This window comes from Suricata suricatta, chromosome 10, assembly GCF_006229205.1.
Source record: "Suricata suricatta isolate VVHF042 chromosome 10, meerkat_22Aug2017_6uvM2_HiC, whole genome shotgun sequence".
In the NCBI taxonomy this organism is placed as follows: Eukaryota; Metazoa; Chordata; class Mammalia; order Carnivora; family Herpestidae; genus Suricata; species Suricata suricatta.
Genome location: NC_043709.1, coordinates 127,752,731 through 127,777,681, shown reverse-complemented (window position 1 = coordinate 127,777,681; position 24,951 = coordinate 127,752,731). Strand labels below are relative to the sequence as shown.

The following is a 24,951-nucleotide window of genomic DNA, read 5'->3' as shown; positions in this document are numbered from 1 at the left end:
GAGAAGGTAATAAGGCTTCCCTTTTTTCGGTGAGTCCAGACGCCTGTGCTGTGCGGCCTTTTCTGCGGGAATCAGTTTCTACAAGTCAGGCTTACGTGTCACCCCTGCAAACAGAGGTCTCTCGCTCGTAAACTTCCGTCCAGATGCAGTCCGCCCGTACCTCCAGCCGTCCCGGGAGGCCGCCTAGCCCCCGGGTCGTCTGTGAACAAAGTCCATGTCCTACACGTTCTTAATCAGTGCTGTGTTCTTCTACCTTGTCAGAGCACAGAGATGAACATAGTACATGCATGTGCACTCACGGGGAACTTGAACTCTGTTCCAGAGGAGCCCAGACCAACAGATTTACAATTCGACCATTTACAGAAAGGCTGTGTCCTCTTAAGGGTATTGTCTGCTCCACTTAATCTTGTGTGAGTTCACCAGCTGACCTCCAGATGTCTCACTCCAGAGATTTGGGGTCCCGTCCTGTAATTGGTGTGGCCTCGACACACATGGTTTTGGTGGTGAACAGAAACAGTGCTTCTGTAAGTAAATACAAGACCGTCATTGGTTTCATCCTATTTGTGAGACAACAGCTATCCAGTGTTTTGCTGAGTTTACCAAAACCACTCAGCAACTCGGATTCCAACTACAGTTAAGATGTAGCTGCCAGGCCCCTGGGCGGCTCAGTCGGTTAAGCCTCTGACTTCAGCTCAGGTCACGATCTCACAGTTCATGCATTTGAGCCCCATGTTGGGCTCTGTGCTGACAGCTCGGAGCCCGCTTCAGGTCTGTATCTCCCTTCCTCTCTCTCAAAAGTAAACATTATATGTAAAAAAAAAAAAAAGGCGCCCTGTTGAAAGGCAACCATAGAAGGTGGAGGTTTTCTTCATGAAATGGTGCATTTTCAGAAGGATGTGAACTTCCCAGAGCTTGAGTTGGGACGACAGCTGAGTGTTTCCCCCAAGGTGAGAGGCTGGAAAGGTTTAGAATAGAGAATTATGACTTCTGAACGGTGCCGTGCCCACGTCTCCACAGGGTTGAACACAATGCAGTGTAAGAAATTGTTGGTGCTGGACCCCGGGGGCCACATTGTCAGTCAGTGGAAGAGAGAATTCCATTTTAAAATCACTAAGCAGCAACAACACAGACAACGTAGAAGACTGTTAGTAGTGTACTGACTTCCGTGCCCATCCTGTGGCCCATGCCCACCGGAAGGCACCAGGCTCGTGGCCAACTTCCTTCTGCCATTGCCTTACGCAGCTCAGTCTTGGACAATTTCCTGTGATCACCAAACAAAGCCTTTTCTCCATGCGCTATTACTTAAGTACAAGTGATAAAATACATAAATAAAAACAAAAAAGCGATTTCTGGGCCCTTTGAAAGAGCAGCCTGTCCTGTGACTCAAGTGATGGGCTCACAGTTGGGATATTCGGAAAGATGGGCACACACGAAGACAGTGATGCTGCGGCTGCAGCCCGCATACCACTGTGTGAGTGACGCCTTGTCAGCTCCCCAGCCGGCGCCTTAGTCACCTGTGAGCCCCAGGGACGGCCTCAGACACAGATGGGGAACCACCCCCGGGCTTTAGGCAGCTGGTCGTATTACCTGCATTATCTTCTCCGTACATTGTCATCTGGGCCCAGCCCAGAGTCGCAGACTTGCAGACATGAACAGCCGGACGAGAACTGTTTTGTTTTTCAAGTGAGGAAACTGAGGTACAGGCTGGGTACAAGGTTCACTGGGATCCCACAGTTGCTTTAACACTGAGCCAGGATGAGACCCCAGGACCATCCAGCCCACAGGCCTGCTGTCCGGTCCCTCCGGTATGGGTGTCATTGTCCTGGTGCCGTATTCTTGTTATCCCAAAACCTCCTGATGAGATGGTGTTTTAGCATATCTTAGCTCTACTCAGTTTTGTTTTGAGGTATATTTGCAGTTAGAGGTATTTAATTAACGTTAAAGTTAAAAATTGATTCTCAGCTGCCCTAATTTCGGGTGTTCAGTAGCCACTTGTCACTGTTGGCTGCCATGTTGAATTGTCCAGTTACAGAGCATTTCCACCGCTGTTCAGAGTTGGGCAGTGTGGACAGAAGACAGTCTAAATTAAAAAAAATAAATAAAACCAAGAGGGATAAAAAGAGAAATAGCAAGATTGTTGGTAAACCCTCAGGGAAATTAGCTGTCTTTACACAAAATTTTTCCAAGACAGACCATCCTTTTGGGTTGTTTTGGGCTTGATCTATCTTCTGAAAGGGGCATTTTATGTCTTTTTTTTTTTCCAGTACTATTACACTTACTTGTAGCCACTTGTCATTTCTTATACCCATTCTGTACATTTGTTATTCTTCCTCTCCTATAGATTAAAGGAGATAGCACACGGAAAGTTGCTTCCCAAGCAACAAGATGAAAGGAAAGAACTATTGCTTGCTTTGTTACCGCTCTCTAAAAGGAAGCCTGCGATTCACTGGGCCATGGAAAAGCTTATTGTCTTGGAATTAATAACAATAACCCATAGAATGAATTATTATAATTTCTGTAATATTTTACTGCTTAGAGGAACCTCAGAAGATTTTGCATATCCTCTGTTGATCTAGTTTTCTTGACGCAAAAATAGAGTAGGGAAGTAGGTCAGCGCCTGTGGTAAAAGCAAAAAGCAAGTCCACTCATTTTTTTCCCCCAAACATCATTATATTTTTGTCTTGGCTCTGAGACGGATACCACCAGTGCCCGCTGGCTTGGTGCTTTCTGACTTGTGGTCCGATTCCATATGGCGTCGGTCCGCGAGGAGCCTTGCGTTTGGCTCCTCGCCAAGAGCAAACGCAGAATTGGCGTTCAGTGTCTTGTAGTTTGTAGGTGAGGTGCCAGCAGAGATTTGAGTGGGTCTGTCGCGGGCCTGGGAGCGGCCACGGAGTCTACAGGAAGCCTCCCCCTAGAGCAACCCAGTCCATGGAACACTGAGCACCAACGGGTGGTCTTCACGTCTGTGTCCAGGCTCCGCAGACCTCCCTTCTGAGGGGTGGGACGCTGGAAAAGCCACTTTACCTCCATGACTCCCAACTGCATCATTTCCAAAATGGGGATGATAATGTCAGCTTTGCGGAGCTGTTGGTGATATTGTATGTCAAGTGCCTGGCCGAGTTTTCTGGCCGTGAGTAGGCTCTCCAAAAACATTTGAATTTGCATCTAATTCCTGCGTTGTCCTGGGTGTTGAGGATGGTTAGTGAGCTAGTCTGATTTTCTAAGCCTGAAGTCAGATTCTAGAAAACAGAAGATCAGCCTGAGATTTGTGCTGTCCACTCCCTTCATTACCCCTCTGCGAAGAGCATGCCAGCTCTCCATGGCCTCCGGCGAGTGCCCCTGAAGGTTTCGCTATTGGACACATGATCTCTGGCTTCCCTGGAAGTGTCCACGCGTCCAGCCTCCTGAGGACAAAAGAAGTCAGTAAGTCTCTGCTAAGAATGAGCATCAGCCAGGAAGAAAAGTGAGAGTTCAAAGGAGGAGGACCTTAGGGACACCTGGGAGGCCCAGTCAGCTGAGTGTCCAACTTTGGCTCAGGTCATCATCTCGCAGTTCATGAGTTCAAACCCTGTGTCGGGCTCTGGGCTGACAGCTCGGGGCCTGGAGCCTGCTTCGGATTCTGAATCCTACTCTCACTCTGCCCCTTCTCTGCTCATGCTCGCACGCACTCGCGCTCTCTCTCTCTCTCTCTCTCTCTCTCTCTCAAAATAAACAAGTAAACATCAACGGAGTCCAAACAAAGGAAGAGGAGCTTGCATGCATTCGAGCAAAGTCAACCAGTCTGTTTAGTACCGTCAGGATCTGGGCATGGGATTCAGCAATGGGGTTCGTGGGGCGAGGGCCACCTGTCCTGCACACAGGCTTCTGATTGAGACGCTCTGCTGTCATGGCGGTTCGTAGAACAACTAGTCATTGTTAGATTGACTTTCGTGATTGTCACGCTCTTAGCATTTCATGGCGATCATTGGAACAGTTGTTTGCAAAGTGGCAAGTAGTTGGGAAATGATGTGTACATGTGGATGAGAGGCGTTCATGGATGTGACCCTGTGGGGATAGAGAAGAAGGGGATGTGGAGATGGAGACGTTAAGTTATTGAGAAAATGTGGCTTTTAACATAGTCTTACTGGATTGTCAAGTTCAGAACTTGGCCCCTTCCTTTCACAGATCATAGAAAGGGGTGTGTGTGTGTCTTTCTTTTTGTCCTGCCTTTTATTTGGTGGTGTGATGCCAGGGACCCAGTAGGATTTGTTCTTGGCCTTGTCTTCTCTGAGATTTACCCTGAGCCATTCACTCTCAGCCCAAGGGGGAGCCGACACAGCGTTTGGCCACATGATGGATTAGAAATATTTTGTGCTTCGGAGTCCGTTGGGCCTAGGGTTGAATTCTCCTCTTACACTACGTGAGCCAGGAATCTCAGGGAAGGAATGCTTTTCTTAGATGTTTGCATCTAGAAAATAAAACTTTCTGATAGGATTGTCTCAGGGATTACAAATAATGAAAGCACAGCACCTGGCACCGTAGGAATTGTTGGAGTCTCCACTATGAAAACAGTCGGGATGGAGCAGAAGGCTTGTAACGTTGTAACGGTCACTCATGCTAGTGTACCAGGCGCGAGCAAGAGGAGACAACCCAGCAGAGCGCGCTAACATTTCTTAGACACTTCCTGTTGGCCGTGTTCTGGAATGAACACCCGACCCCGAGATGGCGTCTGTGGCTCCCATTTTACAGATGAAGAGATTGAGGCCCAGAGCGGCACAGTTAGGAAGTGCTGGCGCCAGGATTCAGAGCCCTTGCCCTGAGCCCTGCCAGCCCACTGCCTCCGGATGCTCGGAGGCCGCAGGCCTCTCTGCAGGATGGCTGATAGGAGAGGGGTTATAAATACGCACTCACCGACCGAAAGAGCAAAGGCACAAGCCCTCTCTTCCGCCTCCCTTCCTTTCTGCGCCTCCTCCGTGAGGGTTTTTTCGAGAACATGAAAACGGCCCCTGTCGGGAGGGCACTTAGGGAATGCTGGCTGTAGCCTGACTTCAGAGGTTAGAACTAACATCCCGGCCCCTGACTCCTCCATGGTGGTCTCTGTGCTCTGTACGGCCGAGGTGCAGCAGCTCTGTTTTGGGAGCTTCCGTTCCCTGGCAGCCGAGACCTGTGGCGATGCCTTCCTCTTCATCCTAGCTGATTGTCAGCAGCGGTGACCGCAGCCCTTCCTGTCCCAGAAACACGTCTTGCCACAGTCCCTGTGCTCTCAACGAGCTGTGAGCACCACGCTCTGTTCTGCGTGGGGCTTCGCCACCTCCCCCAGTGGGGTCCTCCCCCCCCCCCCCCCGCCAGGGTCATGGTGCTCACCGCGTTCTCAAAGGGCAGAGGTGCCCAAGGAGGAGATGAGCGGGCAACCTCTAATATAAACCAGCATTACATTGCACCTAAACTGTTGAAAGAAGATGGTGCACTCAATATTTTATTCAGCACATTTTTTATAACAATAAGGTTGATTAGAGAAACCTCTGGAAAGTGCTCCAAGTTAGACAGTCTGATTGTTTATCTCAAGGATTAAAAATAAAAAATCAAGTGGTAAAACAGAGGGAATGAGAAGTAGTCGAAATCGAAGCCAGGACCCTCATGAGGAGTATTTGCCATCATTTTCCTCTCGGGATTAAATTAAATTCAGGATTTCTGCTGTCCACAGGCTTTTTGTTTGTTTGTTTAGCCATCAGGGTGGTGGGTCTTTTTTTATCCAGGGCTCCAGACTAGCCTAGATCCACAGCAGATTTAAGGGGCACTGTGCTGCTGGGTTGTTTGCTTCAACCCAGTAAGTTATTAACCCTAAGCCACCCTGAAATGACACCTGCCGTTTGCAGCGAAGTTTTAGCCCATGTGGCCCCTTTCTGACCTTCCTGCCGCGTGGGCTGGGGGCTGGTGGGCTGGGGGGCTCTGCAGGTCCTGTGTCTGCGGGTTTGCACTTGTCGGGGTGCATTTTCTTTGCACACGATGAGATGCTAAACCAAGAGCACAGGAATGCAGACGAAGGCTGCTCAGAGCATCAGGACTTGTCACTTGGCAGAGTAGGTGGGTTTAGCCAGCAGGGCGGGTGGGGGCGGGAGGAGGATGAAGGCCGTAGGGGGTTTTGCTGTTCACACAGGGGTCCGGATGCAAAATGAAGGCCTTCATCATCATATTATATGATGCTGACTTAGAATTACAGAATTCTAAACAAGCGTTCTCTCTTCCAAATGAGGGTTTTGGAAAACAGCATTAAAGAAGATTGATGTGTAAAAGCTTATGGTCTTGCTCTTTGTATCAGCCCCAAATATTTACTGAAGCTAGGAGAAGAAAAGGCAGACTTTCCTCTTTTCTCTCCCAAACGTGTGATTGTTTAGAACTCAAGTGCAACATCTGGAAGTCAGATATACAGAGAGCAATTTATGGAGTGTGAAAGATTTGAAATATTCAGTGTCCTTTAGTGGGAACTCAACTTTCTGGGGCTGCATTTTTTTTTTCTCCCCGGGCACAAAGCAGGCATTTCTGAGATCGCCTTTGCCTCTCTGAATTAAACCCTTTGTGCCCGGATCCCATAAACAATGTGCTTTTTAAATGGGAGCCCCCTCCCCGCCCTGGCCCTTTGCTCCAGTGTGGGCAGCCAATCAGCTGCGCCCAGCCGCATTGCTGGAGCACTTTCCATTCTGAGCAGCAACAACGTACTAATTTGATGCACACATGGATGCCTCGCACTCTGCAAATTCATCACCAGCATCTTGCATTAGTCATCTGACGGGCTGCCAAGTGTTTCGTTTTCTTTTCATGTGACTTTATTATTACCACCTCTCTCCTCTCTTCCAAAAACCTCCAAAAGGCGGGGCGGGAGCAGGGGTGGGGGGAGCTGGAGCGAGGCGGAGGGGGAGAATCCAGCACAAATCCAGCCCTGCCCTTCTTTGCACACGAGAGCCAATGTAGGGCTGATAAGGCTGCGGATGCGTTGGTGGCAGCCTTGCAGAGCGAGACCTGCACTTAACTTGCAGCTGCCTCGCGAGCTGGGGCTTCAAGATGTCCACGCCCCGGGTGACAGCCGGCGGGGCGCTGCCCTGTGCTCGGGCGGCGATGCTGAACAGCAGCCTGCAGTGAGAGCCCGCAGCGGCTGCCGCCGAGGAGCAACCTAATGGTGCCTGTGCTTTGTTTTAGTTCATCAAATTTCTCCGACTCATTAGGCACTTTGCCCCGTGCTCCTCTTCCTCCTCCTTCCGCCTCCCCGCCCCCACCCCCACCCCCATTTTTTTCTTCCTGTCCCTCACGGTGCAGCCCTAACTCTGGCTCCCGGTTCCCTTTTTGACAGTAACGGCACAGCCAACAAGATGAACGGCGCTTTGGATCACTCAGACCAACCAGACCCAGATGCCATTAAGATGTTTGTCGGACAGATCCCCCGGTCCTGGTCGGAAAAGGAGCTGAAAGAACTTTTTGAGCCTTACGGAGCCGTCTACCAGATCAACGTCCTCCGGGACCGGAGTCAGAACCCTCCCCAGAGTAAAGGTACGGACCGCGGGGACGCACGCGGTGGGGAGGGGGCAGGGCGCGCGCTGGGGGGCAGGGTGCACGGTCAGGGGCACGAGGGGGGGAAAGGGAGAGAGAGGGAGGGGGGCGGCGGGGCTGCCCGTGCCCCGCGGGAGGGAGGACCGAGAGGGGAGCAAGCCGCCCGCCGTGGTGCTCCGGCCAGCCGGGCTCCTCCCCGCGCCCCCGCCCGCCCGCCGGACAGGTGGACGAGCCACCCGGGAAGCGGGAGGGAGGAGGCGGGAGGGGAGGGAGGAGCGGCGGGCCCGGCCGCGCCTCTGTGCCGGCGCGTGATCGCTCTCCCGAGGTCACTTTCTAGGCAGCGCAGGCTCCTCTCGGGTGGAGTAGCTGCCTCTCTAAGGAACCGTGTGTCTCAGCCTCGCGTTCCCTAAGCTAACTCTCTCCACCCCTGCCTTCCCGTTCTTGCCCGCGCAGTACAATTTCATTTTACTTTTCCGTAGCCTGGGGGGGGGGGAGCTAAAATGCCTTCGGAACCCTTAGTGTGATACCACGGGCTTCGGGAAGAAAGGGCACACTTTTGAGGGGGTCATCAATTCTTGAGGTTTAAATGGGGATCCTTAAGTGAAATGTGCCTTTTCCGGCGGGAAGAAGCACCCTAGTGGCCTGAAACAGTTAGCACACCTTCAGAATGCTTGCGGTTTACGCCCTTACCAGCGGTAGGATTCACGTGTGCAACCTGCTGGTTTTTACTGCCTCCATTTTAAGGCGAGGGTGATGGGGGGGCGGGGGAAGGGGGCAGGCTCAGTTATTAAAATAGAGACCGGAAACCTCTTTACCGGGTGGAGGAGGCTTCTGTGTTTTGGAGTCGTCCTCTGTAAGCTGCATGCAAACTAAATTTAAAATATCTTCTCTGCTGCTTCCCCTTGGGTCTTTGTCAATCCTTGAACCTTGCTTTAGTATTTTTGTTCTTTCTCTGTTCTTGATTTCTTGGGCTGTCTAACCAGGGCCCCCCTCTTTGAGGGGATCCTGCACTTCCTTTTTCTCTGCACCCTGGAATTTCTGTCGGCCCTGTTATTTTGTTTCTTTGTCGCCTCTCTTGAGAGCTCCTGCAGACCCATCGTGTGGCCTGTATGTTTTATACTTTAGGTGAAGCCATGAATGTTAGCACACACTTTTCTGAGCCTCTTTCTTACTGTCAAGGTGAAGGGATAGGACTAAATATAATCACTACGACTGATGCTCTGTGACTCAGAGAAAGGCGGGCCATCTCTTGTCCTGTGTGGTTGCTGAGGTCTGATCGCATGTTTGGAAACCTGTGAAAGAACGTTAAAGCCAATGCCCATTTAACAAAGGCGAGCAGACCTGCCTTCAGATTAGGTTCCCAGGACTCCGTTCTCACCACGAGTGTTTTCACAATAACTTGGGGAATTTTGTCACCACAAATTTGATTCTCCCATGATAAAAAAAAAAAAAATCAAATATCTCAAATTCGGTAGGATTAAGACATCACAAATTGGGACAACGTTGAGATGTTTGTGGATCCTGCTCCTAAATGATGTACCTACACGTGTCCCGGATACAGAAGACTAGGATGTGTTTGAATAATTTGTGCCGTATCCTACTAAGGAAAGACAGTGCAGCGCAGCAGGCTAGTGGCAGAGACTCACCAGAAGGGCCAGCCCACCATCTAGCGTGGCACCCACAGAAAACGAGGCCGGGGCAGCAAGCCACGAGTCTTCCTTGTCCAGGAAAACGTGCCTCCAGATTTCAGTTGCTCAGTGTTTTCCAGAATGACCTTTGACATAGTGATCAAAGCTCGTTTATTCTTGCCTGAATACTGCGTTTTAGCTTTCACACATGTCTTGCCTGAGCCAAAAAGACCCCTCCTTCAGTCAAGAAGGTGTTCTTCTACCATTTTCCCTCTTGTCCCTAATGCTCCTCTGAGCACCGTCTTTACCAGGCTACATTTGAGACGATACATTTTGTTAACTCCATTCACTGAGTCTTTCAGCTAAATTCCTTTAAATAGTGTGCATGAGTCTTGGAGGGGCCAGGAGGCCTGATGGAGGAGCGAACTTCTTTGGGCACATACGCTACGCACCAGGCCCTGTTGCAGGAGTTCTTTCATTCCACTCAGGCCAAAATCCTGAAAGGAGTTGCTGTTGGTCACGTTTTACAGATGAGAACATCGAGTCTCTGCGCAAAAAGTTGAGACACCGAGCCCAGGGGACCCAGCTGGTCAAGGGCAGGGTAGGAGTTGGGGCGCACTCCGTCGTCACGTGCTCTGCCTCCGTGTGCTCACTCCGCTCAGACGAGGCCTCAACCTACCTCATTCTGCTCCGCTTCAAGGGGCCTTCTCCTTGACCCAGGTGCTCCCCAAATGAAAGGAAGGCATCCTGCCCTTTATGAGGAAGGTTGATTTCGTTCCTGCCTTTGTGTTTATTTCGTTCGGACGCTCGTGGGTTTGGATGGTACCTCATTGCCTCTCGTGGTATCATGGGAAAGGAGTCACAGATGAAATCACTCAAATCTTACCTTTGGAAGTACAGGGCAGTTCCCATTACCATGAACTCCAAATCTCACATCAAATACTGCGTAAAGTACGCCCGACGGTCAGCCACAGCTTGGAAGGATTTTTGTCACACAGATATTTCTGTTGTAACGGTGTTTGTTGTGATGGATTTGAGCTGTATAATGACATTCCCCTCAGACGATTACGGCCCTTAGCCACTTAGTACAGAACGCGACCACCACTCCTTTTCCACCAAGCCTGGGTGCACCATGTGGCGGTGTCCTGTACACACACACAGTAGGACCTCACATTTACATTGGTCCTGACTTTTGTCAGCAGAGTCTAGTCATTGTGTGTTCCCAGGGCTGATGTCACATCCTCAGAATCAGAATTTCGGAGGCTCTCTCTGAACTCGGTCTAAATGATCTAAGTAGGGCTTCTAGAGTGGCCTTGATTCATTGCCTCAATGACATCGATAGTTCCAAGGACAAAGACAAATTCAGGTTATTCCCTAATCCAGGTGAATTAGGTTTTTCTCTCACGTTGCACCTGATGTTCTGTTTAAGTCTCAAGTAATAAAAAAAAGTCATTCTTTTTTTTTAAGTCATCCTTGAAGAATCAGAACCTAAGCTGTCTGTGCCTTCTCCCTCTTAGCCTATGTGTTGACTGGACAGAAGTCGCAGCTCTGGGGAAGCTGGCTGTTCTCCTGCTAGGACTCGTGGAGAAGATATTTTATTCAGTAGTTATCGGTCAAGTCTGTGGGTGGTGAGAAATACCACCTAGTAGCTAAGAGCGTTGGTTTTGAAGTCAGACAAGCCCCTACGTTCAGTTTCTGGCTCTGTCGCTTCCTGGGTGTCGGCCTTTTCGTGTGTTTCTTAATCTCCTCTGAGGGTGGAGACCATCCCATAGGGTTGCCCAGATGAAGTCACGTGCTCTGCCCAGATCCGGGAGATAGTAGGATAGTTACTATTAGAATTGCTATTATCATCCGTCCCCAAGAACTTGAAATCTAATAGGGACAATGAGGCCAGTGCACAGGCCACAGTAATGTTGAAGACCATGGGATAAAGGCGAGAAGGAGAGAAGCATACTTGAACTCTGGAAGTCTGGTGGGGGCGGGGTGGGGGGGCAGGTGATGGAGAACTCTGGAAGCCTGGTGCGGGGGTGGAGGGGTGATGAATGATTGGCAGCTGTAGAGATAGGAAGATATGACGACTTCACCAAATCCTGAAAAAGAAAAATAGGATTTCAGTAAGTAAAGCCCGTGTTGAACATTGCAAGTGGATGGACTGGCGTGCTTTCAGGTGTGGGGGTGAGAAATGCAGGCCAGGTCCCGGGAACTGTGAGTCCTGCCAGAGTTCGAAAGAAACATGAAGTATATGAAATGAAATGGAAGTGGGGGAGGTCACGACATCTGACAATAGAAGCTAGAGCCAGTCCTTAGAAGGCCTTAATTCTTGGGCTAAAATATGAGAATTTTATTGCCTAGACTGTTGAGGGTCTGTGGAGGCTTTGTCAGCACGGGGACCAGAGACCAGGGGACTCAAACCAGGAGTGTGTCCGCTGAAGCACATGGGGCCCGAGCAGAGACGCTGCTGGCCGTGGCCATGGAGAAGGGGGTCCTTGATCACTGAATCGAGGCAGAGATGACCAGGAGGACTTTGGCCTCACCGGGAGGCGGGAGAAGCAGTCGGCAGGGAAGAGAACGGGAAGGAGAGGAATATGGAGTCCAGGTTGGATCGTGTTGAGTCTGAGGTGTCACAGAAAAGTCAAGAAGGATGCGTGTGGGCCGAGGAAAGGGGCCGACTCGGGGGTTTGGGAGCACGTGAGAGCCTTTCAGAAGGGTGGCGGTCACAGACCGGGTAGGTTCCCGAGTGGGGCTGTTGAGTAGAGGCCGCCCTCTCTGGGGGTCTGGCCGTTGTTTTCTTACGCAAATGATGAGGTGAAGCCAAAGGGCATACTGAAAGCATAAGGAAGACAGGGGTCGGGGTCTCTGAGGAGAGCAGGAGTGGCTGAAGAACACACGAGAAAGGGGGCAAGGAGACCGCATCTGAGACAGCAGGGCAGTTACAGGAAGTAACAGCAGATCAGATTTCAGTCTAATGGAGGGAGGGAGACAGCACAGATGCCCTCGGTCTTCTCCGTGGGCGGCCCATTCCTGAGGGGGCTGGTGGAGCAGAAGGAGAACGGGAAAGGTTTAAAACGACTGCCTTGGAAAAGCTGGAGAGATGTGGGCAGAGATCTCTGGGAGAGAAGAGCAGTACTGCTGACGAGCCGGGAGGCTCCCCCACACCGGGGCCGGGGCCGTGTGGCTGCTGAGAGCAGGGCGCTGAGGGTCGTGGTCGTGTGAGCGAGTGGAGAGGCGGAATCACTGGTGCCGGAGAGGGTCGGGGAGGTGTTTGGTGTGTCAGAATGTTCTCTGAGACCTAAGATAGGGAAGCCGGTAAAGGCAGAGGGGTGGCCTCTGGCCTCAGGTTGGCCGTTGGGAAGCACGGACGTGGTGGACGTGGCAGGTGCAGGTGCGGTGTTCACAGAGCCCAGACTCCCCCGGAGCCTCCGCATGTTGGTGAACTGGGTTCCTTGGTTGTTGCTCTCCTGGTATTTCTGTTCTCGTCAAAATTCTAACCCAGGACCATAGCACCCTGAAAAAGCCTACTGCATAATGAAGGCTGGTTACATTTTTCTAAGCTCAGGTGTTCAATAGTATTATTTCATGTTGTCAAGTTAAATGTTTCTTGTTTTGATTTTACAGGAAGGAAAATGGAGGGGTCTGTGCTAAGTAACTAGAATGAAATCATTGAAAATTTGAAAGTAGAGGATTGAACCAAGCCCCGGATCCTAACCTAATGCCTCAGGGGTCACATTTCTCCCCCTCGCCCTCCCCTCTCCCTCTCTCCTCCTCTCCCCACCCCTGCGAGTTCTCAGCCAAAAGAGAGCTAGAAACGGGAAGTGGCTAGCGTAGAATATCTCTGTGTGCCACAGGCCTGAAGAACAAAACTTCCTTTTTTCTTGAAATGTACTCCAAGGTCAGATCATGGTAGAGCTTCTCTGCGGCTGTAGCTCCTCCAGTTTTAGAGCCTAGAACATTCCAGGTGGAACAAAAAGTAAACTGAAGGCGCCTCTGGGAAGAGTCACCATGTCTCAAAGAGCAGCTCTTGCAGTGGCTGTGGGGCCGGAGCCAGTCCGTTGTCTCGGCGGTCCAGCCGCAGTTTCGGGTGGCCCTCGTGGTGGCTGACCTGCCCCTCGTCCCCTCCTGCTCTTTGACTGTGACAGACTCCGAGTTGCTCCTTCCCTTCTGAAAGCCCCTACCTCAGTCTGCGGGAATTCATTAACATCTAAGCTGGTCCTAATCCCTAGGAGAAGGGTGCCAGGCACCTGCTCCTAATGTTACCCATTTCAGACCTTGACGAGAGGAAGCCCTGTGTCCGGAACATTCTCCGGTGGTAGAGTAGAAGGAGAGCGAGCCCCAAGGCTTACCAGAGATTTAGCGCTATTTTATCGTCACCAGCTCATTCAGAGAATGCGTCTCGGTGTCTTTAGCCCTCATGTAGCAGTGTCACCTACTGGGTTTGCATAGTCCGTGACTGGCCAATTGCGCATGCTTCTGGAAGAGTCTGAAGGGAGGTGCTGTCCTGCTGATGCATCATCGTTAAAACGTGAAAGGCTCGCAGAGAACACCCTTCACCTGTGACCTTTTTATTAAAGGAATCCCATTGGAGGACTGGGGTGGGAGCGGTCTCGTGTCTCAGGCCTTTCCCTTCTTCCTTGAAGAACTCCGGTCTGAAGCCTCCCTTAAGCAACAGAAGTGGACGTGGACCCGGTTTGTTGAAGCAATGGGCATCTCGAAATCCATAATTGAGAAAGAATTCAAAATGCAGGAAGATGAGCCAATTTTACATTTCAGAGCGCACACGGGGGATGGGGTTTCTGCCCTGCACCTCTTGGAGCCGAGGGTTGCTGCCCTAGATTTTCTGGGACAGCCCCAGTTTTGATCGTGCTGTCTCCGTGGCCCACAGGAAGGATCTCTCATGCTGAATTAATTCTACGTTAACAGAAATCACTATGTAACTTCCTGCGACATCTTTTCATTGTTGGCTGGCTGAGTCCTACAGGATAAATGTAAAATGCAGTCAGAATTTTTATATTCAGGCAGGCAGGGATCCTTATCGCATCCCTGGGAGAGGTGGGCTCATTAGTTTTATCACATGGATGTATTAAAGATTTCACAATTCATGTTTTTAATGGAGTTTTCAACTATTTTGACTTACACACACGGCACCCCCAGCACTGATTGAGATAAATTAGAGAAATGTTCAATTAGCCTCCGTGAAGTGACAGCAAGAAGGAATCACTTTAAATGCCCCCTCCTCTGGCACGGACACCGGACGGTGCCTGTCTAGCCCAGCTCTGAATTTCTGTTGCTTCTATCAAAGGGTAGCTTCTCCCCCGGCAGATAATATCTGTCCAGGGCATGTTTTGATCCTTATATCTCTGGAGAGAAAAAGAGGAAGAAAAGGAAGGAGGGAGACACACCAGACACACAGAGCCAATATCAAAGAAGAAAATCAATTACTTAAGGCTGCTTTTGACCATTTTGTTTTCTCCTCCTCTGTCTGGGACATCAGCTGGTCCCCAGCCGACTTGTCCCCAGTAGATCTGCCTTTCTGGAATTAACGTAGCAAAAGAATAAAGAAAACAGGACCCGGATGAAAGGAGAATGGATTTTTTGGGGGTAGAAATTTACATGAGAAGTAAACCCAGGGCCTCATGGCTTACTTCTGTTGGGATCCTTCCAAACACATGTTTACAGATTGACCGAAACAGCTAAATTTAGATGATCTCACAATTTGCATTTCCCATTGAGCACATTTACAGTTTGCCTGCCCGGAGGTCTTATTTGCCTCTTTATTTGGCCCCCAGCGAGATTTGTCCGAGTTTCCTATCAGTTCCGCAAGTGAACCCCCTCCCCCGCCAGCTACCACGACGCAGGTCATTATGAAACCGGTCTTTAGAAACGAGAAGTCCAGCTTCCCAGGCAGAAGGACAGTGCTGTCTGTAGGTAGGGCCGCCAGTCGCCCGGACACGCATGCGCATGGCCTTGGCGTCGGTGCGGCGTAGCGTGACCTGCCCCCCCCCCCTTACTTACTTCCACTTCAGAGACCCCAGACATCAGGCAGTCAGGCCGAAAGGGTTGTTCTCTTCCTTCTTCAAGCTTCGCTTCTAATTAAAACTCAGCCGTTCACCGCAGATGAGCCAGATTTTAGAAGCGTTTAGAATGCTAGTGTTAAAAACATAAGTAAAGTCATTACATAGCTTGTGAGAAAGTTTGTCTTTAATGATTCCAACGATGGTGAAATGTACCATGCTTTTATGAGCACAGTGACTCTCCTTTTTCTTGTGTTCATGGATTCTTAAAAGGTTGAATTCTCATCTTGGACATATGGCCCCAGACACTAACAAGATTGAGGCGTGAGGTCTTGTGTTCTTTGTTCCTTGTCCAAACATGACTGATCTTGAGATCATCCATTCACGTGCATTCTTGTCCAATATTGGCCAGCTAGCCCAAATCTCTTACGAGAGCCACTCTCCCTTCAGACATAAGCATGCCAGGATGTGCCCCTGTGAATAAATGCACGACAATCATATGACCTTCAAAACCACTGGATACTCAGGAGGGATGAAAAGAGAATTGGCCAAGTGGGAAAAAGTAGAAGCTAGGCTAAAATAATATGATTTAGCAACAGATTGATTTGGGTTTTCATATTCTGGAAACGGAAATGATAGATGATGGTACGTTGGCTGTTCAGGACACCTGGACAAGAGAATTGGAAACGTTCCGACCCCTACTGTGAAATGCAGTGGAAAATCAGACCTGAGGCACCTCAGTGACACATTAAGTATCACACTAGAGGAATTGGCAGTGAACTAGACCAATTATATGTATAAAGAATAAGGGTCTTCCAGTGTCTTGAGTGTATTTTCCATTCTGCACACAAATGGTGGGGAAGGGAACGCAGAATAAAGGCATACAGGGCATGATGGACTGTGAGGTCCACAGATTTCACCAGGCTCGTTTACGCTGAGTCACGTAGACACGTAGGGAGCAGCACAGAAGCAGGTTTTGCTGTAGATGGAAAAGAGAGCTCGTTCGCTGAACGAGACCAGGTTATAATGGTAAAAACTAATGGGTCTGGGAGAGTGAGGATGGCAATCGAGACACCACAGGAATAGCTAGTAGGATCAATATTTTTTCACTCTCTATGTAAATTACTGAGAAAGATGCCCCTAATCCAGTTTCCACGTTCTGGCATTAATTCAGATTGGAGAAACCCAGTTGGAGAGACATCCTTTGGACTGTGATCAGTTTGAAGAATAAAGAAATGTAATTTCTTTATTTCTATTGGGGGGTCTGATAAACTGGCATCAGAGAGGGGAATGAATGGAAGGATCCAAAAGGAGTATCCACTCATCACACTCTTTAATTATCCCAGGATCTGATCGTTATAAAATATTTTGGGGTATGTTAAGGCCTCGAGTCCATGGAGGACGAGTCCTGTAGCAGAACACGTATTTGGCTCAAGACCTGCCTCTCCGTAGTGACCTTTAGTGCCCATTTGGAGAGTTCAGAGTCTCTTGCCAGCTGGGTCCATCAATTGCTGTTTCTTTGTTGACTTTTTGGTTTTAGGTGGGGAAAAAAATTGCTTTATAAATTCCTATGGTTTAATGGAAACCGCATCAGAGACACATAGAAGGGCATTTAATTGGGAGGGTGAGGGGCGCGAGAAACAACGCCTTTGACAAGTTCACGGTCAAAATGGCCCTCTGAGTGCTAAACGTTACGAACGGTGGTAGCAGACCCCAAGTGATAAGGAACAGGTAGTCCACCACTTTGCACAAAGAGCTTTTTCGCTCCTATATAGGCCACTGTGCCCGCTATCAGGAAGTGTGATTGAAGATGCATCAAGGAGATGGAGGCCTTCCAAAGGAGAAGGCATGAATCACCGAGGTCTGGGAAGGTGAGCCCATACGGAAAGGGCCAGGAGGTTAACTTAAAAGGCCTGAGAGCATTGAGTCACAAAAATGAAAAGGGAGGAAGGCTGTAGCAAAACATAAGAAGAGGGATTCTGCTCTGGGAAAAAAAAAAAAAAGAAAGGGAAAAAATATGATTGAAGTTTTGAAGATGCGAAAGTGCAGAGTGAGGCTATATATAGATAAGCTCTTTCAATTAATACTAAACCCCTGGATTCTGCTGCTCGGACTGAAAATGTTGGCACAGCAGCCGAGTGTAGAGTTTGAGCCAAACTTTGACACAGAAGAGGTGGTGAACTCAGAGCATGATGAAAGTCACGGAGCCGGCGAGCCGGCTCTCACAGCCCCCAGGAGCGGACCTCTGGCCGGGGCTCTCCTGAGGCTTCTTGCCTGGTTTTCTGTAGCAGGGATTTGGGGCCTTGAAAGCCCTGGGTCCTTTTTCATGTAGAAGAGAAAAGATAAAAGAGGCGGTGCAGAATGCTAACAGGGTGTTTACCTAAGTACCACCGCATGGCCATAAACATTTACTGGTGCCTACTGTGTGCAAGGCACTGGACTTAGTGCTGGGAATATACATGTGAATGCAGAGAACAGGCCATGTTCCTGGCCCCAAAATGAGAGAAGGAATCAGACAGCATTAAAGGCCGGCTGGCCATCCATTCTTTGGAAACATAGAGTCAGCTTGGGGTTAGGCAGTGTCCATGGCATGCGTGGGTACATAGTTTCTTCTGGAAAGTACCCTGACAGGGCCCCTGAGCAGTCCTGTGCTGTTCACAAACTAAAGGTGAAGTGAGAGTTAGCAGAGCCCAAGGTCACGTGAGAGGAGAAGTCTGACGTTTTGGCTTCCAGCCACTCACCCCGTGTGTCCTCTTTCCGCTTTGTCTCCATCTTTAGTGTCCCTCCTCCTTCCTCCTCCCTGTAGGGGGTTGAGTTTTCACTAAATGAACCTTTGAGAAGGTTCTCCATAAGACGCAAGGGCATGCGGTTTGCTGCCTCACGAAGCATCACGTGGACAGGGGTGATGCTCGCCGGCCCTCAGGACCCTCACCCCCTGGAACCCCCTTCAGAACCACACCTGGCCCACCTGGATCTGCATCCGGGCGGTGCCGAGGGGCACGGACAGCCTTACCCTCCGCAGGACGTGTGCATGTACCTGTTTGCACACACAGACGACACGCGCGCTCGTTTTAAACTTCGCAGTGACGCAAAGGTAACTTCTGTGAACGCCACTGCCTCGCATGGGTGTGTCACGCCTCTACGGTGGACTCTGAGGAGGACATTATTCCCAGAACGTTGAACGTAGAAGGCCTCGTGCAGAGCCTGGTGCAGGGTGGGGTGTGAATAAAGGATAGGAACTCGTGGATGGTGGGTCGCGGTAAGAAGACAGGGCTGACAAGAAACAGTCACAGCCTCAGATTTTGTAAGCCCTGTGTATTTGGAAGGTTTTTTTTTTTTTTTTTTTTTTTGTGCAAAGAAACCTAATGTTCTTTCTCAACTAGTTTGCTAGGAAAGATGATGCATGATTTAAACCGACATTTTATGTGGAAAGAGAAGGACATGGTAGAAGGAGGGGGTGTGGGCTCCTCAGTTAAAACCAGTGATCTCCGAGGAGAGATTATTAATGTTGGCAAAACAAATATTTGAAACTATAGAAGGCCTCCTATAGATCCCAAACCGAAGTAATTACCCAGAATTCTTGCTCCATGTCCAGGCCTCGAGGACAACAGGCTCTTTGAGAACAATTGTGTCTGATTATCTTGCTTTGGCCCAAATTTCCACGGACTTTGGATAATGACTGTAGGCCTTACGTCATGTCGCTCGGCACATTGGCCTGCATTTCATACTGAGACACGTGGTAGTAATCGACACCAGCGTAGTGCAGAGTTAGTGCAGCCCAGGAGAGTGGTAAAGCTCCTATGTTTCACTGCCTGGGTTGTTTCTTACAGATTTCCCTTTGGGTCTCCTGGGTGGCTCAGTTGGTTAAGCATCTGGCTTCAGTGCGGGTCATGATCTCAGGGTTCCTGAGCTTGAGCCCCACGTTGGGCTCTGTGCTGACAGCTCAGAGCCGGGAGCCTGCTTCGAATTCTGTGTCTCCGTCTCTCTCTCTCTCTCTCTCTGTCCCTTCACCTCTCCCACTCTTAACAAACGTTAAAAAGATTCTCCTTCAAGTCAGATGAGTTGGGTGTTTGTTTAGCTGAGGGTTTGGTTTTTGTTTGTTGACGTTTGTGTGTGTGAATATTTTGTAAAGAGTTTTTGGGCTACTCAAAGACAATGTAAACCAAACTGTTCACGTATGTTAAGAAAAATCAGCGAAGAGCATTGCCTAACCCGCACGCCCCTGTCGTGCTGGAGACCCGGCTCTCCCCCGCGCCTCCCTCTCCCGGCAGGCTGGTCGGGTCAGCTTAGTCTCACTCTCCAGATTAAATCATCAACGTCAGTGGCAAAAAAGCAAGCGGAGCTTTCATTTCTTAAGTCCTCTGGAAGATACTCATGAGCTGTCTCAGCTGTCCGGGCAGGTGGGACTTTTGGAGGTGAGGGACCACTGTTGTCGCTCTTCCTCTTTAGGGTTCAACCAAAACTTGTTCGTTTGGGGGCCGAGAATGCTAACGATGAGCCCCGGAAAGGTTGACGAGGGCCCTTTCTCTGCCTGCCCGGCCCCACACGGTCTCCTGGGACCGGGGTAGACGCCGGCCAGTGTCAGAGGCAGTTGGGGTCTCCATCAGTCCCTGAGGGAGGGCTGTATACACTGGTGATGGTCCCAGGGGACCACAGCCCCCGTGGGCTCCAGAAGCCATAACCTAGTTTTGGAAAACATCGCTTCTCAGGAGGGTGAGCGTGAAGTGTTTTTGAGGTGTTTTCTCAGGAGTTGGGCAGGTCACCGAGCCCCCAGTCGCCCTCCCGGCGCCGCTGCCATACGCTACCTGCCGCCACCCCCCCCCCCACTTCCGCACGGCGGAACCAGGAAGTGCCATGTCCCTGCCCGGGCCTCTCTCCTCTCTGCCAAGCCCGCTGCTGAGTGTGGTGCTCCCTTTGTGAAGTGGACATCTGTCTAATGGGAACTGGATTGTGACCACCGGCTCATTTTACACGGGCCACCGTACAGCTGCCAGATGGTGGCGGGGCTCAGCTATTTTGCAAGTCCAATGGGGGCGGTGTGCCACCCTGGAGGTGGAGAGCGGAGGGCCGGCCTCGGAGCCCGGGTCCCTACTGGGCGGCGCCCCCCGGGGGGCCCGGGCTTGGCTCTAATCTCTCCGAAGGAAGACTTAAGAAAAGGTAATGAATAAATTACAGCCACGTTTTTAAAAATCAGGTCTTTGGGGTTTTCCTCGCTCCCTCGTTGCTCGCTAATCTCTACTTAGGAGAACAGCTCTTAAGTGGGACAAGTCAGGCTTGGTCGCCACAGATTAAACTCGAAGGCACGTACAGCTGTGACAGCTTGGTGAGCCACAGGAAGAGTGTGCGCCCGATGGCAGAGCTTGCTCGTTGGGCTGGCCGGTGACTCGCCTGCGGGCCTGCGTCGTCTCCCGGGACGCCAGCCCACGGTGCCCTGGGGGTCAGAGGAAGGCCCGCTGCCTGCGTTCGCTGCGGAGTGGTGAGGATTTGTGAAATGACCGGCCGGCCTGGCCTAGCAACACTGAGCGCCCTGTTGACACATACACCATTCCACGTTCAGGACAAGAACGCCTTATTTTTAGCATACTTCAAAGTGAGGAAACCGTTAAGCTCTATCACATCCTCTCTCGCCCTCCAGCCACTTCCCCCGCTGCCCCCCCCCCCGGCAGACCGCCCCCTATCTTATAAAAGAGGAACCTCAGAGAGGAGATTAAGCGATGTTTTGAGCCAGGCTGATAATGCCAGGCAAAATTGCTGATCTGGTCTTAAAATCTAACACATGCTTTGGAGCAATTTTTATAATGCCGCCCCTCTCTTCCCTAGACCATGTGGGTTCCGTATGACCTCACATCTAAGCCTGAATATTGTATGGGGAGTTCAAAAGACAATTTAGTCTCCCATTTACTTTCCTGGCATTCATTCAAATAAAAATAGGCACATAATACTGCTCCGTATAAATCAAAGCCCCAGGCACACTTTGAAAATCTTTGAGAATGCACAGTACTTATTTTCATAAGTATCTTTCCTGCATCTCGCTTAAATTTACTCGTTAGAAGTCTGTGTCTTTTTTTAAGCCCTGGAGCTGCTGTGCCTGGCTCAGTGCCTGGCATGAAAGAGTCACTCAAGGGGCCCCTGGTGGCTCAGTCGGTTGGGCATCACACTTCAGCTCAGGTCCTGATCTTGCAGTCCATGAGTTCGAGCCCTGCATCGGCTCTGTGCTGACAGCTCGGAGCCTGGAGCCTGCTTTGGCCTCTCCATCTGCCCCTCCCCTGCTCATACGCTCTCCCTTACTCTCCCTCAGTATCAAAAAAAAAAAAAAAAAAAGATTAAGAGAAAACATTTAAGAAACAGTCACTCATAATTAGCTGCAGATTGAATGAGGTGAGCGCCTCGTCTATCCAGTTCAGTATCACCTTAGCCCGTTTTTACAGAGGTTCTCCGGGGAAGCAGAGAGAGGCTCTTCCTCTTTTCTGGAATGTGCCCTGGGAACCCTGTGTGCCAGGCGGTGTGCGGTGCAGTGGCCCGGGGACACAGACCCAGCAGGTGCGGCCCCTGTCCACAGGGCACTCAGAGTCCGTTGGGGGAAGGGCGGGGTGCCCAGGGGTGCTCTGTTCTGAAACAGGAATCATTCACTGTGGCCCCAGCGGTGACTGCCCCCCAAAGCACCTCTGTCAGCACCCCCAAATACACAGGGCTGAGGTGTCCCCGACATGAGGCTTTGTTTGTTAGGGTACTCAAGGCCCCCAGGAATGTAGTGTCAGAAGAAAGGGAAAAAGAAGAAAGACAGGCCAACGAAAGAATTGCATTAATTGTAAATCTGTACAAATGCGAGGTGCAATGTTGTGGCATGTACTTTTCCTGGTGCAGGTTAACGGCCATGCCACGCTGAGTTTTGCGTACCAAACAAAATGCCAGCTTCCCATAAAACACCAGCTGGAACTGGGCAGTGGGAGGGCCGGAAAGGTGGCGTGGCTCCGTGATGAAGATCGGGGGGCCCTGGTGGTGACGTGCTAGTTTCTTTTTTTTTTTTTAATGTTTTATTTATTTTTGAGAGAGAGTCAGCAAGAACAGGAGAGGGTCAAAGAGAGAGGAAGACACAGAATCTGAAGACAGGCTCCAGGCTCTGAGCTAGCTGTTACCACAGAGCCCCACGTGGGGCTCGAACCCACGAATCATGAGATCATGACCTGAGCCGAAGTCTCATGCTCAACTGACTGAGCCACCAGGCGCCCCAAGTGCTAGTTTCTGACCGCCCCCCCCCAGTCTTGTTTGTGACCTAGAGCAAGTTACTTGACACCTCCATGCCTCAGTTTCCTCATCTGCAGCATGGATAGGATTGCGATGCGGCTTCACGGAGCCCGTCTCCGTGGCGCGCTCAGAGCAAGGAAGGCCCGCAGTGAGCCGCTAACCATCCCCGTCTGCTCGAGGTGAGGAAACTCAAGTTCAGAGAGGTGAGGAGAGCCGGCAGCCTTCTGCCAGTGACACCTCTGCACACAGCCTGCAGTCCGGACACGCTGGCCTTGCTGTGGAAGCAGGGCGGCCTCCCGGTAGGGTCAGTGGTAACGGCTGCACTCTGCAGATGGAGGCCGTGTGCCAGGTCCTGTACTGAGGGTTCAGTGCCGCGGCACCTTCCTGTGGCACATGTCCTCACAGCGGCCCCCTGAGGCAAGTACTGTTTCTCGAGCCCATGCTACAGCTGAGAAAACTGAGACCCGGGAAACAAACGCGTCTACCGCAGTGGCAGGTGGGGACTTCGCACCTGAGAGGTTGGTCCTGAGAACCCTGCTCCCGGCTGCCCTGCCTCGGGGCTCCTGGCGCGCTCTGGCTGTGTCTGTTCTCCGTGTGGAGTATTACCCTGAAATGACCGTTTCCCTTCGAAAGGTGTACTTCTCTGGGGTGGGAGCTGCCTTTGGCGCCCTCTGTATGCACCTGCCACTGGCACGGCAGCAGGTAACCAACAGGTGCTTTCTAATGTTTGTCAATGCTTCCCTGAGCGTGCCTTGCACATCGGCCTCCCTGCCTTGAGTCCTGTCCGTTGCCTCTACCTAGAGGTGTTATTTGTTCTTCCCAAGTCTGATGGTTTACATGCTGGCCTTTCTACTGCACGTGCCATTTCATCCATAAAAGCTCCTTCTGGACCCCCGTGAGAGCACCGTCCTCCCCACTGAAGTTCCCGCAGCACCGCATCTGCCTCCTGCACAAAGCGTTGTACGTGTGTCGTGCTCCAGTTGGGTTTGCACTGGTCTTCTTGAACCGGAAGCTTCCGGCAGTTGGGGGTCATTTTAGTCAATTGGTGCATCGGATAGAACCTCATAGAACTTAGCATAGTGCTTTAAAAGCCTGTCCTAGACAGGGGCGCCTGCATGGCTCAGTCGGTGAAGCGTCTGACTTCGGCTCGGGTCAGCGTCTCGCGGTCCGTGGGTTCGAGCTCCGCACCAGGCTCTGTGCTGATGTGCTGACGTCTCAGAGCCTGGAGCCTGCTTCTGTGTCTCCCTCTCTCTCTGCCCCTCCCCTGCTCACACGCTGTCTCTCGCTCAAAAGCCTGCCCTAGACATCAGCTGAGCGAGTGAATGCAGAACACTGGCGAGAAAAGGATACTTCTTCCCCCACAGCGATTCCACCTGGCTTTCTCCCCTCCTTTTTCTTCTTCTTCTCATGGCACGTTGAAGTGCCCCGTTGCATTCCCAGTTTGGAATGGGCCCTCAGCTGGTGGGCACTCTATGGAGCATGAAAGAATATTGTTTCAATCGAAGCCACGGAAGTAAGAGAATCATTTCAGGGTGTCACTGTCATGTGAAAAGCTTTGACATTTAGAGTAAAATCAGGACGGGAGCTGGAGTCTCCCGGTGGCAGCGGCCGGGAGCCCTGGGAGTGGCGCGCTCACCTGAACGCCACCAGACCTACAGATGTTTCCTTTGGCTCCGGGGCGAGAGCCACATCGCACTTCTCGGGAACAGTTCCTTTCTGGCAGCGACTGATGTCACAGGGGGTCGGGCCACAAACCGAGAAATGACCTCATTGGTCTCACCCACTTCTAGCTTCTCTGGTCCTGGGATGCACTTGACCGTTCCCTTTACCTTTTCATACATCGCTTGATGCACATCCCGCCAATGCCTGCAGCCCCTTTCGGAGGCCGTGAAAGCCCCACTTGGCAGAGTGCATTTCTGGAACTTTCCGAGGTAAAGACCTGGGGGGATCTTACCTCTGGTTGTGAGCCTAGAAATTCCCTGAAGGTCACACATAGGTGAATGGAACTCTTCCAAAGTGGGGTTTTCTTCCCTCCTCGACTCAGATTATAACTCAGTGGAAAATCTATCCACCCAGGAGGGACAAGGGAGGGGTGTGAAGTTGAAGAGAAGGACGGGGGGCCATCCCAGGGCTGTCTCTGGCCTCTGATTTCTAGCCCAAGGTTTTAAACTCTCCTTTGGAACGAGATGTCCCTCCAACAGGCCCGGTGCCCACGGCTTGAACCTGCCTTCAGTCCTGCAGTTTGTCCCTGCTGCTGTCGATGTGGTCACCTCCCCTCCTGTCAGCCAGGCTCCAAGTCTGTTGTGTTCTTCCAGCCATTTTTTCCATTCCTCCCCCCACAGCCATGTGTACCGCTTTCTTGGGGGATTGCGTGCACCCCAACAGCCTCCTTGAGGCGTAGTAAATTGACAGGACTGCTAAATGCAAAATTTGGTAAGTTGTAGGGTGTTTGTGCCCCTGAAGCCATCACCACAAGGAAAGTAACGTATTCCTCACCCTTGGCAACTTCCTCTTCTGTGGAAACCCCTTCCTTACCCCACCCGCCCCAC

At 51.0% G+C, this 24,951-nt stretch overlaps 1 protein-coding gene across 10 annotated transcripts in view; it reads left to right on the top strand.

Annotated features, from left to right (window-relative positions):
* Window positions 1-24,951, top strand: part of CELF2 (CUGBP Elav-like family member 2) — a 397,022-nt gene that overhangs the window by 230,208 nt on the left and 141,863 nt on the right. For 9 of the 10 annotated variants that reach the window (XM_029955262.1, XM_029955268.1, XM_029955269.1 and 6 more), the window contains exon 2: window positions 7,325-7,521. In XM_029955262.1, coding sequence (XP_029811122.1) covers window positions 7,344-7,521 — 178 coding nt within the window. In that variant the 5' untranslated portion in view covers window positions 7,325-7,343. Of the gene's footprint in view, window positions 1-6,949; window positions 7,154-7,324; window positions 7,522-24,951 lie in introns of those variants that run through there. The other variant, XM_029955270.1, reaches the window with a different exon arrangement.